This window comes from Microplitis mediator, chromosome 2 (genome assembly GCF_029852145.1).
Source record: "Microplitis mediator isolate UGA2020A chromosome 2, iyMicMedi2.1, whole genome shotgun sequence".
NCBI lineage: Eukaryota > Metazoa > Arthropoda > Insecta > Hymenoptera > Braconidae > Microplitis > Microplitis mediator.
The window spans coordinates 5681776-5696402 of NC_079970.1; the positions used below are offsets into that span (position 1 = coordinate 5681776).

Here is a 14627-nt window from a genome sequence, read left to right on the forward strand (position 1 = left end):
GCTATTTAAATTTACAAATTGATTACCTTTTACCGAATAAATTTAATCCAACTTCAACATATCACAGCTCACGGATTTTGACTTAAAGTAATAAATAAATACACAGCACTAATAAGAATAAAATATTAAGTAAAAATTTTTTTTTAATCACATTGAATTGTTTAATTAAAAAAAAAACGTTAATTGAATTTTTTTTATTTATTTAAATTGTGGGATGACTTGTGAAATCCTTTGATGAGGACAAGATAAAAAAATGATAAGACACTTGTCTTAGAACATTTTAGCCGGTTCGGAGTACAAGAGTACGCAGAACAACAGTAAGTACGACAGTCTATGGTGTAGTGTCGAAGACAAATGGAACTCGATCGAATGGCCATGTCAAAAAAACCGGAGCTGGGGCAGGAGCAACAGGCGAGGGAAAAGACAAAGACAAAAACAAAAAGAGAGAGAGAGAGTAAGCAAGTAAGTAAGTAAGCGAGTGGATAGGAGAAAAAGTTAAAATAAAAAAAAAGTACGAGTGTGCCAAGAGACTGTGGCATTTTCCCTTTCGCTCGTATATATCGTACCGTATATTGGACTTTAGTTGCTGCCCTACTACTGGAGATTGCTGGAGTGGAGACCAACTGAGTGGCCCCTTCCATTGGCGATCCTTAAGAGCTTTGGAGGATCGGGGGTTTCGGGTGGGGTTTTTTCAAGCCCAACCAAAGGCCCAATACTCCCCGTACTGGCGTAAAAGAGTATGAGTATCACTTTGGCTAGCTTTTAGCCGCTGGTCATTCTTGATATTAACACTTAGATTAGCCCACACACCGTCCAGCACTCAACTTACGCCAACAAAATAAAACGATTGACTCAAATAGTGAATAAAACGGAGAGTTCTTAACTGATGGATAACTCAATCACTCGAGCGTGTCGATCCTTGACGTTAGAATGATCATTTTTAAATTTGCTATTTCATATTTTAATAATAAATTTCTAATACTCATGAAAATATTCTGTCGAAATTATGTTTTTTTAAGAATCATTGTATTGGTTTGTTAAAGGATATTATTTAATTTTTTTTTTTTTTTTAAGAATAATATTCAGCTAAATGAATAAATATTTATTGCCAATATAATGGCAGTATTATTTTTAAATAATTATTGTAAATCTTTGAAATTTAAAAAGTGACAGGATGTATACGACGCTGGACGTTACGCGTCGCTAACACATAGCTTTCCCTTGACATTCTCAGTTATAAGTAATAAGGTAAGAAATATACGTAATTGCAGGCAAAAAAAACTCGGTCAGATAAAATAAAAATGTGACATTATTGTAATTACGAGTGAGAAGATATCAAGATGCTTCCATATATTAATCAGGCGTATTGACGTGTCTGACTTGTGATGACTGTTTCCACTTGCGACGCAGAGACATCTTCATTCTACTTATATTATTGATGATAATAAAGGAGCGGTATTGGCATAATAAGCTTTGACAAGTATTTTATTACAAAATATTTAAATTTAAGGAAAATCATTAAGTGTTTTTGTAATCCTGGAATCTAAAGTTACGACTACTAGGTCGCTTATAATTTTATCCTTTTACTTCTGAATTAATTTGAAATAAAAAATTTTATTTTGCATCTAAGCGGATAAATATATTTTAAAATTGAAATTTTTAATTTTGAGTTTGATTTGGCTCTTTTAGAATTTTAATTTAAGTAAATTCATTTTTTTATATTATTTGATCTGTGGAGGTCTAAATAAAATACGGAATTTAGGTCTCTGTGAATCAAAAAATGCAGAAAAATAAAATCAATCGATTGATATTAACTGAAGATCGCTCCAAAATTACCATCAGGTTTTTTTCAAAACAACGAACTATCTTTCCCGGATGAAAATAATTGAGATCTAATGGGATAAACATATATCTAATTTATTCAAATTTTCAAAGATTTATGAAGATGTTCTGAGATCAAAAATATTTTTTTTGTCCAGGTTCCGAAATTTCTTATAAAATCAAATTTTTTCAGAAATTTTACATTTTGATAATTTGCCATTTTTTAGTTTCGGTTGCGGGATTTGGGTTTCAAAAATTTGAATTATTTTCCCCACTATAGTTAGCATCTATTTTAACCTCGTCATTTAATATAATAACAAGAACTTTGATAATTATTTTTATTTAATTATCATCTTTGTTTCGCCATAAAAATTTAATATAGTAAACAAAGTAAAATAAAAAATTTTAATCTCCTCATTACAATGTTCTGTAAATTTATGTCTATATTTTTATACTATAAGTATTTCAAGTATACACTTTCAGTACATTTTCCAATCCATTATCGAAGAATAAAGACAAAGTATGTACTTGTGATTTAGAACAAAATATGAATCCATTAAAATAATTGTATTCACCAATTAGAATAAATTTTACTCATGCTAAAATTATTATCTATCGAAACAACTTTTCGCATGAACGATTGAGTAAAAAATGAAAAAACAAAACTAAAAATTATTAGAGCTCAAATATACATAATTTAGAGGATGCTTTCGATAGTGACCTCAAAAAATTGAACAGGTGTCTTTTAAAATGTCAGACTAAAAATAATACACGTCAACTAAATGACATTGGTATATTATTTTTGCCGACGTCAATTATCCCACACGCAGAGAAAAATATCGAATTGAAATTTCTACTATGTCCGAATCATAATTATTATATACAATCGCAAAATTTAACTATAACTATCTTTATATATTAACAATTACAATACGTATAGTGATTCCTATCATGTGCGATGGTAACCGTTACCATCTTGCATTAGTAACATGAACAATTTGATGCAACTGCGATTAGTCATTTTTAATACCAACTAAGATAGTAGAGATTACTCTCCTAGTAAAAATTACTCTATAGCATATGAAAGCCTACTATATTCAAACAATAGTTTTTATTATATTAAAATAATAGTAGCTATTACGCTGCGATAGTATATATTACAATTTTTTTCCCTCCGTGCATCTAAATATAAATTTCTTTGTGTATAAAGTAACTATACACAAAAGATATCGCGTCACTACTTCTTAAAGGACGTATAATTTTTTTTTTTTCATTGTCAATCGATTTGTAGACTTATTTTGTAGCTAAAAATTAAAAAAAAATCGAAGCTAATATAGCACATAGCTTAAATTATACACAGTTGAAAATTTTGTGTTCTTGAGTATAAAAATTCAATGGTTAAATACTTTATGTCAATTATTTGACACCATCGAGTGTAAGTTTAAATCAAGTTGAATGTGTTATCCGATCTCGATAAGCTTTAAACCTGTTATTGTTCGACACAAGTATAATGTGTTAAATTAACACAAAAAATTGCGTGGAACGTTTGGGACATGTGATTTGTTTTAAATTTAACACAAATTTTTTAACTGTATACACAGTAAAAAAGAATTCGTCAAAATCAACACATATCGTATGTAAAACAAACGTTTTACACTTATTTATATGTTATTTTAACATGCTGTGTGTGTCAAAAAAAGTTACACACGTATATGTTGAAAGTAAAAATTTTCCAAAAATTCTTTTGTGATTGTCGACATTATTTTTAACATATTTTGTGTGTTGATTTAACAGTAACATATAAAAAGTGTTACTTTCGAATAAAATGACATTTCTTTATGTTAAAAAATCAATCGATTGCAACAGTTCAAACAAGATAAGTACTGTGTGTTAAATTGACACATAAAAGTGATAAAAATTTCACACTCAGAATTTTAACACACGCTTTTTTTACACTTTGACAATTCGTTTTTTACTGTGTACGCCCTTTTGGCTTTCAAAATTATTTTTCGAATTTTCAGCTTTAGAATAAGTCTACAGTATGATTGACAATGAAAAAAATAATGATACGCTCTTTTAGTTTTAAACTTAGTGACTAAAGCCAAAAGGGCGTATAAAAATTAAGTCTTTTTGGAATTAGTGACGCGATATAAAAATAACAGATAGCTAATTGAGCTTAACAAGTAAAACTCGTTCAAATTGTATTCTTAAAAAATATTAAACTTTTCATATCGATCTCCCCGTATGATAAATTGCAATGAAAATTGTTTGTCTAAAATAGAAATTATAGTAGAGAATACAAAATTTTTAGAGGCTCAAAATAATAATTATAGCGCACAAGTTTAGTCGATAGAATAGTAAAAATAATCAAGTCTAAATAAAAAACGTATACCCGGGTCAAAGAATTTGATCTGATTTGAGTCTAACTAGATTTTATTTAGATCAATTGGTCTGCCTTCAAATTTCTATAAAAATTTAAAGCTGTTTTTTTATCTAAAGACGATCAAAAACAGACATAAAAATAATAGGCAGTAAAAGTCTGATTTTGATCCAGATAAAATCAAAAGAAAATATATTACGAGGAAAAGTCAGATTTTGATCTTAAGGCAATTTCAAATGTTAATTGAAAACAAATAAAAAGTAAAACTGAATAGAAATTGCTTAAAATTTTTATTTGATTTAAAACAGATCCAATTTTTCGACCCTGATGATTATGTTAGAATTATTCATTGAAAGTTTCTTCTTGCTATTAGGGCTTCTGTTTTTTTTTTTTTATTTATTTAAATCCTATATAAAATTAGTGAAGATGATTTATTCGATCGAATCTCAGTTTTCAAATTTGGTAACAGTAGAACACTACCTCTCCGCTTCGCGTTAAAGATTCGCGAAATTTTTTTTGTTAATTAATTGATTATTCAAAATACCCCTGATTAAAAATACTTATTGAAAAGTATTGAAAGAGATGAGAATTGAATACTTTTGAATAAATCCTATTCCACAAGGTTTTCATCTGGACATAAAATTAATACTTCAATTATATTGAATCTAAAAATAATATAAGAATTTCTAAACTTCCATAGAATTGAAAAAGATTCGAATCAATTGATATTTTTAATCTTTCTGAATCCTCGTCAGTTCCAAAAAAGTTTCGAATTTTAGGGTTACGAGTAGCATTGAAAAAAATTCGAATCAATTGACAGTTTTCGACCTTTCTAAATCTTCCTCAATACCAAAATAGTTCCATATTTCGAATTATGACTTAAATTGAAATAAATGAAAATGAATTCACATTTTCAAATCTTTCTGAATCTTTTTCTAAAATGATTAAAGATGGAATTCTTTTCAATACTTTTGAATTCCATTATAAAAATTAGAAAGTATTTAAATGATCGAAATTTCAATTCCATTTGATATTTTTCAAAATCTCCGTATGGATTGAAAAGAATTTAAATAATTTTCAATACTTTTCAATGAGTATTTTCAATCAGCCCTTGATCATTTTTTATCATTTCCTTCTACAATTTCCTCCATGTACGTCACTGATATCAGTAAAATCACAATTTTAAGAATCTCTATCTTATCAACATCTGTCTTAAAAATCGTGATACTTCGTCTTTCTTCGAGCAATGTCGTGATTAAATACCCGTGAGTAAACTCGTACATGTGTCTGTCTGTAACTCCGTGTGTACCTTTAGTCTGTACCGTGTAATGTCAGAATGTCACACACTAATGTCAGGTTATTAGTACAGTTAAAAGTTAACCATTTAATTAAATTTATCAACAAAAGCACTTAAATTTCTCAGCCAGTTAATTACACCTATAAAGTAACCTGATCGAGATAACAAGTTAATGACTTTAATAATATCATGCTGACTAATATTAACAATTGTCTTATTGTTTTACTTTCAATTATTGCCTCCAATAGAGTAATACTTATTTATAACCTCATACAAAAGTAATTTTATAATATTTGGTTATTTATTTACTTTTGTTTATTACCACATCTGTGATCCTGTAAGTACTGATTATTTAAATATTAATAAACTTTTAATTTAAAATTTTAAAAAGGACTAGTAATTAATAATTATTATTATTATTAACATGATTTGTAAACATAAAGAGTACATATAATTATAAATATTGAATTGACCTAAATTTCAAGGCCAAAAAAAGAGAGTTTCTTTGTTCATGCTTTGTAATTTTATCGATTATATTTTTTAATCATTAATTTTAATCTAAGTAAAAATAAAATTAACATTTTTTAATGATACTGAAGTTAGCAGACGTCTAATAATTTTTGGATTTTTTTTTAAAGACGATTAACTATAAAAAAGAAATATTTTTCAAAATTGCACCTGTAGTTTTTGAAATTTCCTACATGTGCATATTTTTAGTTTTGGTTTTTTTTAATTGATTTGTTGAAAAAAAAATCAAAAAGTTTTTAATTGTCTGCTAACTTCAGGATCATAAGTTAGCAAACGTCTAATAATTTTTGAATTTTTTTTTAAAACGATAAAGTATAAAAAAAAAAATATTTTTAAAAATTGCATCTGTAGTTTTTGAAATTTTCTACATGTGCATATTTTTAGTTTTTGTTTTTTTTAAATTAATTTGTTGAAAAAAAAAATTTGAAAATTTTTAATTGTCTACAAACTTCAGGGTTATTATTTTTTATATTATTATCGTTATTATTATTATTATTATTTTTTGTTATTACAGATAATAATTATCAGTGTATATATTTTTCATAAAGAAAATGGTTAAAAATGGTCAGCATGAAACAGATAAATCAAGCGGGGATTACGATCATGAAGATCACGGAATGTCCCATGATTCGGAATACGATGATGATCTCGGAGTACCAGACTCCCTGGAGATAACGGTCGCAGATAACGAACGTCAATCAACTGATGATAATAAAATTAGAAATAACGATAATGATGATGGTGCTGATGATGAGAGTAACGAAAGAAATAAAGAAGGAATAGGACAAGTAAATGTACTGCCGTTCAATGCAATTCATGCACCGGCGGTTAAATTCAAATCGCAGAAACATAACGTATTTATACCGGGGGAAGACATACACGTGAGGATAATCGATAATGAACGGAGCGTAACCACGCATTTATTGAATCCGAATTTGTATACTATTGAGTTTCGACATGGACCATTTGTCTGGACTGTCAAAAAACGTTACAAGCATATTCAAAATTTGCACAATCAACTGAAAATATTTCGCGCCAGTTTGACTATTCCGTTTCCTACGAAAAGCCACAGGAGCAGAAGGAATAGTTTGAAGAATATGGATGACAGTAAACTTAAAAATAAACCCAGAGGTGCATTACCGAGGTTTTTATTCGTTACTTTTTTTTTTTTTTTATTTATTTCATTTATTTTTGTTTATTTTATTTATTTCATTATTTAATGCGACAGATTCCCCAACAAACCGGACGGTCTTGTGCCTTACGAGTGTCTTGAGCACCGAATGAAAGTACTCGAAGACTACCTGAGTAATTTGTTGAAAATAGAAATTTATAAACGTCATCCAGAGACGATAAGTTTTATGGAATTATCGCATCTTTCGTTTATTGGTGATCTGGGCGATAAGGGCAAAGAGTCAATAATATTAAAACGTACGGGTTCGGGTTCAAAAGCCGGTTGTAATTTTTGTGGTCTTTTAAAAAGTATAAGTTGTATTCACTGCAGTCATTTTTGTACATCACTCTGCGGTAAATGGCATTCACGTCATTTTGTTGTTAAAGATACATTTATCGCTTACATAAGACCTAAAGACGGTAGAATACACTCTGTAATTTTGATGGATAATTGTTTTGAAGTTAGTTCTGGATTGTATGCCACTGGCTCACGAAATGGTTTGCAAATTATTAACTCGAGTCGGCATATTGTTATTGAGTGTTGGACAAGGAGAAAAGCCAAAGAGTGGCTGGAGTTTATTCAAAATGTTGCTAATAATCAGGGTAAATATTTCTTTTTATTTCTTTGCAATAGAGATTCAATCAAATAATTCATTTAATTTAATAATTATTTTAGGGAAATGTTTTATTCAGCAAAATCCTCACCGATCTTTCGCACCGTACCGTTCACCAACACCAGCCGCCTGGTTTATCGACGGTTCCAGTTACATGTCAGCGGTTGCGGACGCGTTAGAAAGTGCAAGTGAAGAAATTTTTATCGCTGACTGGTGGATATCACCGGAAATATATATGAAGAGACCGATGATTGACGGCGATTATTGGCGATTAGATAAAATTTTACAGCGTAAAGCCATGGCTGGTATTAAAATATTTGTGATGATTTACAAAGAAGTTGAATTAGCCTTGGGAATAAATAGTTATTACAGTAAGCAACGTTTAGTTTCTTTGTGTCCAGAAAATATTAAAGTATTTAGGCACCCAGACCATGCGAGAGTTGGAGTATTTTTGTGGGCTCATCATGAGAAAATAGTTGTAGTGGACCAAAAGCTGGCATTTATTGGTGGGATTGATCTTTGCTACGGACGATGGGATACTAATGAGCACAGATTAACGGACCTGGGTTCAGTTCACCAGTCGAGTATCTACATACCCACCAAAGGGAGAGTGACAACCACCAGCAGCAAACGTACTGTTGAAATTAGAGCTAATAAGCATGTGGTACTTCCTCTAGCAATAGCTACCAATACAATAGCAATGGCCATTAGCGGATTTCTTCCGATAATTCCAAGACCCAGTAAAACTCTTTCATCGCCACGAACCCCTCAGAGTACTGCAGCTATCAATCCGGGATTTTTATCTCCGCCAGATGATTCAAATACTGAGAGATTCAAATGCAATACACCCGACCCACAGAAAAAAAATATACTGGACATGGCCAAGACGACAGTGGATCGAGTCAAGCAGAATGTTAAAATAAAACGTCAGGAATTAATTAATATGGTTTATAATCCACATGAATTAGATGATAGCAGTGATGATGATGGTGGTGATCAGGTCGACAGGGCGGTGATTCACGAACCCGTTGACTTGGAGGGAGTTTTGAAAAATAATGCGGACATACTATCGGGTCTTCCGGGTGCAGCTAAACTGTGGCTCGGTAAAGACTACACTAATTTTATTGTCAAAGACTTTGATAATCTCGAAAGCCCGTATCAAGATCTCGTTGACAGGAGCACGACTCCGCGGATGCCTTGGCATGATATAGGAGTTATGGTTCAAGGCGCGTCTGCGCGGGATATCGCTCGACACTTTATTCAACGTTGGAATGCCATTAAATTAGAAAAAGCTAAATTGAGTTCAACTTACCCATTTCTACTGCCAAAATCCTACAAAGACTGCTCCAGTAATGCTCCTTTTATTCCTGACAGCTCCATACACAATGTCAAGTGTCAAGTATTGCGATCCGTGAGCTCCTGGTCCGCTGGATTCCTCGAGTCGGACACTGTGGAACAGAGTATTCATGAAGCCTACATCGAAGCAATAACGAATTCCGAAAAATTTATTTACATAGAAAATCAATTTTTCATAACTCTCGCGACTATGGATAAACACGTGGTGAGAAATAGGATAGGCGAGACTTTACTAAAGAGAATTTTACGTGCACACAGAGAGGGTGCGGTTTTTAGAGTATTTGTGGTGATGCCTCTACTGCCGGGATTTGAAGGTGAAGTTGGCGGTCCAACTGGTACAGCTTTGCATGCAATAACTCACTGGAATTATGCCTCAATATCACGAGGAAATGATGCCATAATTAATAGATTAATTGCAGCGGGTGTTGATAATCCCAGTGAGTACATTACTTTTCATGGGTTAAGAACACACTCATTACTCAACGGTACGATGGTAACAGAATTAATTTACGTACACAGTAAACTGATGATTGTTGATGATAAAACTGTAATTTGTGGATCAGCGAATATAAATGATCGTAGTATGATTGCGAGGAGAGACAGCGAAATAGCTGTCATCATTCATGATTTGGAATTCCAAGAGGGAAAAATGAATTCGGCGCCTTATCCATGCGGTAAATTTTCAGGTTCACTGCGTAAGCAACTTTTCCGTGAACATTTAGGATTGCTCTGGTCATCTGAAAATATAAATGTCGATGATATTATCAAGGAATCTTTTTACTGGGAAATTTGGAAAAAAGTAAGCTCGGAAAATACAGAAATATTCGAACAAGTATTTCGCTGTATTCCTTCTAATGAAGTTACTGACTTTAAAACATTGAATTTTTATCTACAACAAGTGCCTCTGAGTACTTCTGATCATATGACAGCACAAGAAATGTTGATGAACGTACGTGGACAGTTAGTTGATTTACCATTAGATTTTTTAAAAGACGAAACATTAACTCCAGCTGCTGGTACAGTTGAAGGAATAATGCCTACGTCTTTGTGGACTTGATTTATATTAAATATCGTTATTTTTTTTTTTTTTTTTACTACAGTATTATGTAAATTTTTTTAAAAAACTGAAACCAGCGGTTGCATTTTTTTAATATACGACTGGTACGCATATTTTGCATTGTTTTTTTTTTTTTAATAATCAATGTCCTGTTATTTTATATAAAACATATACAATTGTACAAAGATATACATATTTATATGAATTTAAAGCTACTGATAATTGCTTAGTAGTTAAATTGTTAAATAAATGTATTTATTTTTGGAGAAATAATTTATTAAATAATATAATCTTGTTTTTGTAATTTGTTACTAAAAAATAAAACTCAATTGTTAAATAATTTATACAAAATACTATTTTTTCGTTTTATTTATTCGTAGATTTCATTATTTTAATGCGTAAAAATAATCGACAGAAACCCAAGTAACACGCTTGCCTGTGGCATCTATAAGATATCTGTTTTAGACGACTTTTTGACATATCGATAAGGCATCAATATGTTGACAAAACAATTAGAAATTTATGTCACCGAAAAAATGTCTACTTAAAAGACTTGACACAAGTGACGACAAAAAGTAAATTACAAATAGTGATAAAATAACTCATCTAAATGACTTTTTAATTGAAATAAGACAGGAAAAACAACACAACTCTTTTCTGTCTCCGGAACCAACATTTGCATGTCGTATTTATACCAAAAAAGGTGACTTTGAGACAAAAAAAATTTGTCTTATCCTTTTAAAAGACATCTTAAAGTTGTCTCTGTGCTACTAGGGAACAAAAATTTATATAGATAATTATTTGAATGACAAACTACTGTCGTATCAAAATTGACTGACCTAATAAAGTTTCAGCTGCTGTCATTAACTTCTGATATTATTTATTTTATATACATATATCTTTTTTATCATGATTTATCATGAATAAAAAATACTTGTAAGAATTATTTAAATAAAAATACAAATACTTGACTTGTATTTTCGTACTAATGAGGCAGAGGAAGAAATTTTGTGAGAAAATTTTTCTAATTTATCAAAAAATAAAATATCTATACTTAATTAGATTTCTTAATTATGAAAATAGACAAAAAAATGACTTTCCAAAATTAATTTTAAAAGTGATGTCATTCCAAGTGAATTATGATACTGATAATAGTAGACATCTTTCAATTTTTTTATTTTCAAATAAAATTATTTTTTATTAGGATTGAGTTTATATTTTATTTTAAAACACTCAAATTTTCAATTGTCTGCTAATTTAAGTTATAATAAATTAGCGTAAATTACTGAATTGTAAATAATGTTGAATGTAGTAGTCATTAAAAAAATTTATTTATTTAAAATAAATGAGTAAATATTGGCAGGCAATAATTTTATAAAATGCATGTGAAGAATTTTATGATACTGAAGTAGGCCGACGTCTAATAATTTTTGGATTTTTTATGAGTGTGAATGTAGCAGACATCAGACAAAATTACAAATAAATAAAGTAAATAATTTAAAAATAATATTTATAAAAAATGCACATTAATTTTCAAATTTTATACTTATAGTTTTTTAAATTTTCTACAAGTGCATATTTTTAGATTTTTATTTTTTAATTGATTTGTTGAAAAAAAAAATTCAAAAATTGTTAATTGTCTGCTAACTTCAGGATCATAGAATTTTCAAACTTTACTTCTAGATATTTTTTTTGAATTTTTCTGATGATCGCACCATTAACTCGATACTTAAAAACAAGAAAATTTTCAGCATCAAAAGTAAAACTAATAATACGAACCATTGTCTTCATACTGTCCGTCGAAACACATTTTGAATTTCCTCTCTTTTGAACTCTTCCAATATCACAATCAATTATTTAAAATAACTTCTCTCCATTAATTATTAAATGAACTTCATTTTTTTATCAGCAAAAAATTTACCCGACATCTCAAGACAGCTCCCAAGTAAAACTGATCCAATTTAAAAAGCCGATGCGCAGCAAAATTTAAATTTACTACGCACTCAAGATGGCGCAAAATTTAAATTAACGCTCCCTCGCGACACCGATTGTTGGCAGCGCTGACTTCAGTAATTTTTCAATAAATAATTATTCCAATACTACAATCAATAAAACGATAGTATTAATTGTTAAACACCAATTAAATTACTCAATAAATTAAAAATAAATATCAGTAATTAAATTACCAAAGTTTTAATTAATAAAAACTGAAGAAAAAAAAATTTATTTGTCTAGTGTTAAAAATTCATCCTACCAAATTGACAGCCCAAAAAATAATTCAATGGTTATTTATAAATACACACACGTCCATGATGGTGTCGTGATCGAGAAAACGCTAGATATTATTATAAAATTTGTCCCTCATTCATTTATGTAGCCTACATACTTACATTTTAGTGAACAATTTAAATAGTGTGGCTGCATTAAACTGAATTAAATCGTTAAAAATAATAAAACCAAACAATTGTTGCCGTTATTCTGTACTTTTAATCATATTATAAGTATTTATATTTGTCTTAATATATATATACATAAATATATAGATGACATTATTGAGGACTGAATTCTTAATCCTGTAATAATATAGTTGGTCATCGTACGGAAGATCCAAGAGGACAAGAGTCTATCGGAAGTTTAAATTCACGACAATTGCGGCTGTTGATTACATGCTTTACTTTTTTTATATCACTATTTATTGCGATACTTACTGTAATAATTAATAGTTATAAGAGTTAATTTTTTTATTCAAAATGGCAGCTACCAGAAGATTGCAAAAGGTAAATTCAAAAATTATTATTTTTTTATTTTATAAATTATCTATCACGGGTCTCAAATATATATTTATTCATGTCATTGTAATTTATGTGTGTCATTAACATTTAATTGTACGAAAAAAAAAGTATCAAGTCATTGAACTCAAGGATAAATCCTTTTGTATCAAATGAATGTTTTTTTTTCTTTACCAGTTTAATTTATTTAAAAAAATTTTAGGAGCTGAATGATCTGAGAGCATCGGCAATGAAAAACTTTACGAGCATTCAAGTTGATGAATCCAATATTCTTAATTGGCAAGGATTAATTTTACCGGTAAATATATGAATATATGAGGAATATTATTTAGTTATTGATAAATAATTTTTATGGGTTACATTTAATTCCAGGATAACCCGCCGTATAATAAGGGAGCGTTTCGTATCGAAATAAATTTCCCTGCAGAGTATCCATTCAAACCACCGAGGATAACATTTAAGACTAAAATATATCATCCAAATGTTGATGAGAAAGGTCAAGTTTGTTTACCAATAATTACTGCGGAAAATTGGAAGCCAGCGACAAAAACTGATCAAGGTTAATTTTATTTTATACTTTTTAATCAATAGAACATTTAATATTTAAGGTAAAAGACCTAGTACCCGATCACTCATGTATTTGTATATTTATATTTACTAAATTTATCTTGAGACAAATCGCTTTTTGTCTTTGCGATTTTTACCAGCAGCCACCAGAATTCGCGGGTTGAACCCTGGCTTAGGCTGGCCTCTAACAAATTTTATAATTACTCGGACAGAGCAGTGGGCTGGGGTTCTTACAATGCAAAGACCCGCACTTATTCAAACACGGCAACGTATATGAAAACTTATCAACTCACCTCACGATCAGGGAACTAGTACCCGATCACTCATGTATTTTTATATTTATATTTACTAAATATATCTATACAAAGACATGGAGTAATCGGATATTAGTTCCCTGATCGGGGACTAGGTCTACTATTTTGTTTTAGTCTGGAAATGAATAAATGTCAGAAATTTTTATTTGCATTCTAGACAACTTCTAGAAAATTTATGATTTAAAATATAATTTGTATGATAAAAGTAAGTTATTAAATTGCAGTGATTCAAGCGTTAATTGCATTAGTAAACGATCCGGAACCCGAGCACCCGCTGAGGGCGGATTTGGCCGAAGAATTTCTTAAAGACAAAAAGAAATATTTAAAAAACGCTGAAGAATTTACAAAGAAGCATGCGGAGAAAAGACGAGAGCCATCATCTGCGGAATAACGTTGATTAGTCGTCGTATCTCACCTCGATGCCTAAAATATATAAATACCGCAAGGAGAAAATTTTGTTTTTTATTTTTTTCTATTTCTATTTTCATTTCATTTTTAAATTCAATCCGGTTCAGTTCTCTTTTCTTAAATTTAATAAAATAGTTATCTATCCCTCCCTCTCCTCGCTTCCCGTGTACAGTATTGGTTAATCGACGATGAGCACATGGTAATTATAATATTTATAAGATGAAGAAATAAAAAAATAAACTCTTAAGAGTACAGTATATTTAAAAAAACGCATACTTTATAAATATTAATAATTATTATTATAATAAATCAAATAATGATAACCG

General features: G+C 29.8%; 2 protein-coding genes across 2 annotated transcripts; both read left to right on the plus strand.

The window, feature by feature from the left end:
• The first annotated feature begins 5494 nt into the window (after positions 1–5494).
• LOC130663279 (phospholipase D1) lies at positions 5495–10493 on the plus strand. The gene is made up of 4 exons (XM_057462407.1): positions 5495–5835; positions 6541–7170; positions 7255–7799; positions 7873–10493. The coding sequence occupies exons 2-4, from the start codon at positions 6578–6580 to the stop codon at positions 10221–10223; spliced, it is 3489 nt and encodes a 1162-aa protein (XP_057318390.1). The 5' UTR covers positions 5495–5835; positions 6541–6577; the 3' UTR covers positions 10224–10493.
• A 2023-nt stretch (positions 10494–12516) lies between these two features.
• LOC130664179 (ubiquitin-conjugating enzyme E2 L3) lies at positions 12517–14558 on the plus strand. Its single transcript, XM_057463997.1, has 5 exons — positions 12517–12724; positions 12811–13000; positions 13215–13310; positions 13385–13571; positions 14118–14558. The coding sequence occupies exons 2-5, from the start codon at positions 12974–12976 to the stop codon at positions 14282–14284; spliced, it is 477 nt and encodes a 158-aa protein (XP_057319980.1). The 5' UTR covers positions 12517–12724; positions 12811–12973; the 3' UTR covers positions 14285–14558.
• The last annotated feature ends 69 nt before the right edge of the window (positions 14559–14627 follow it).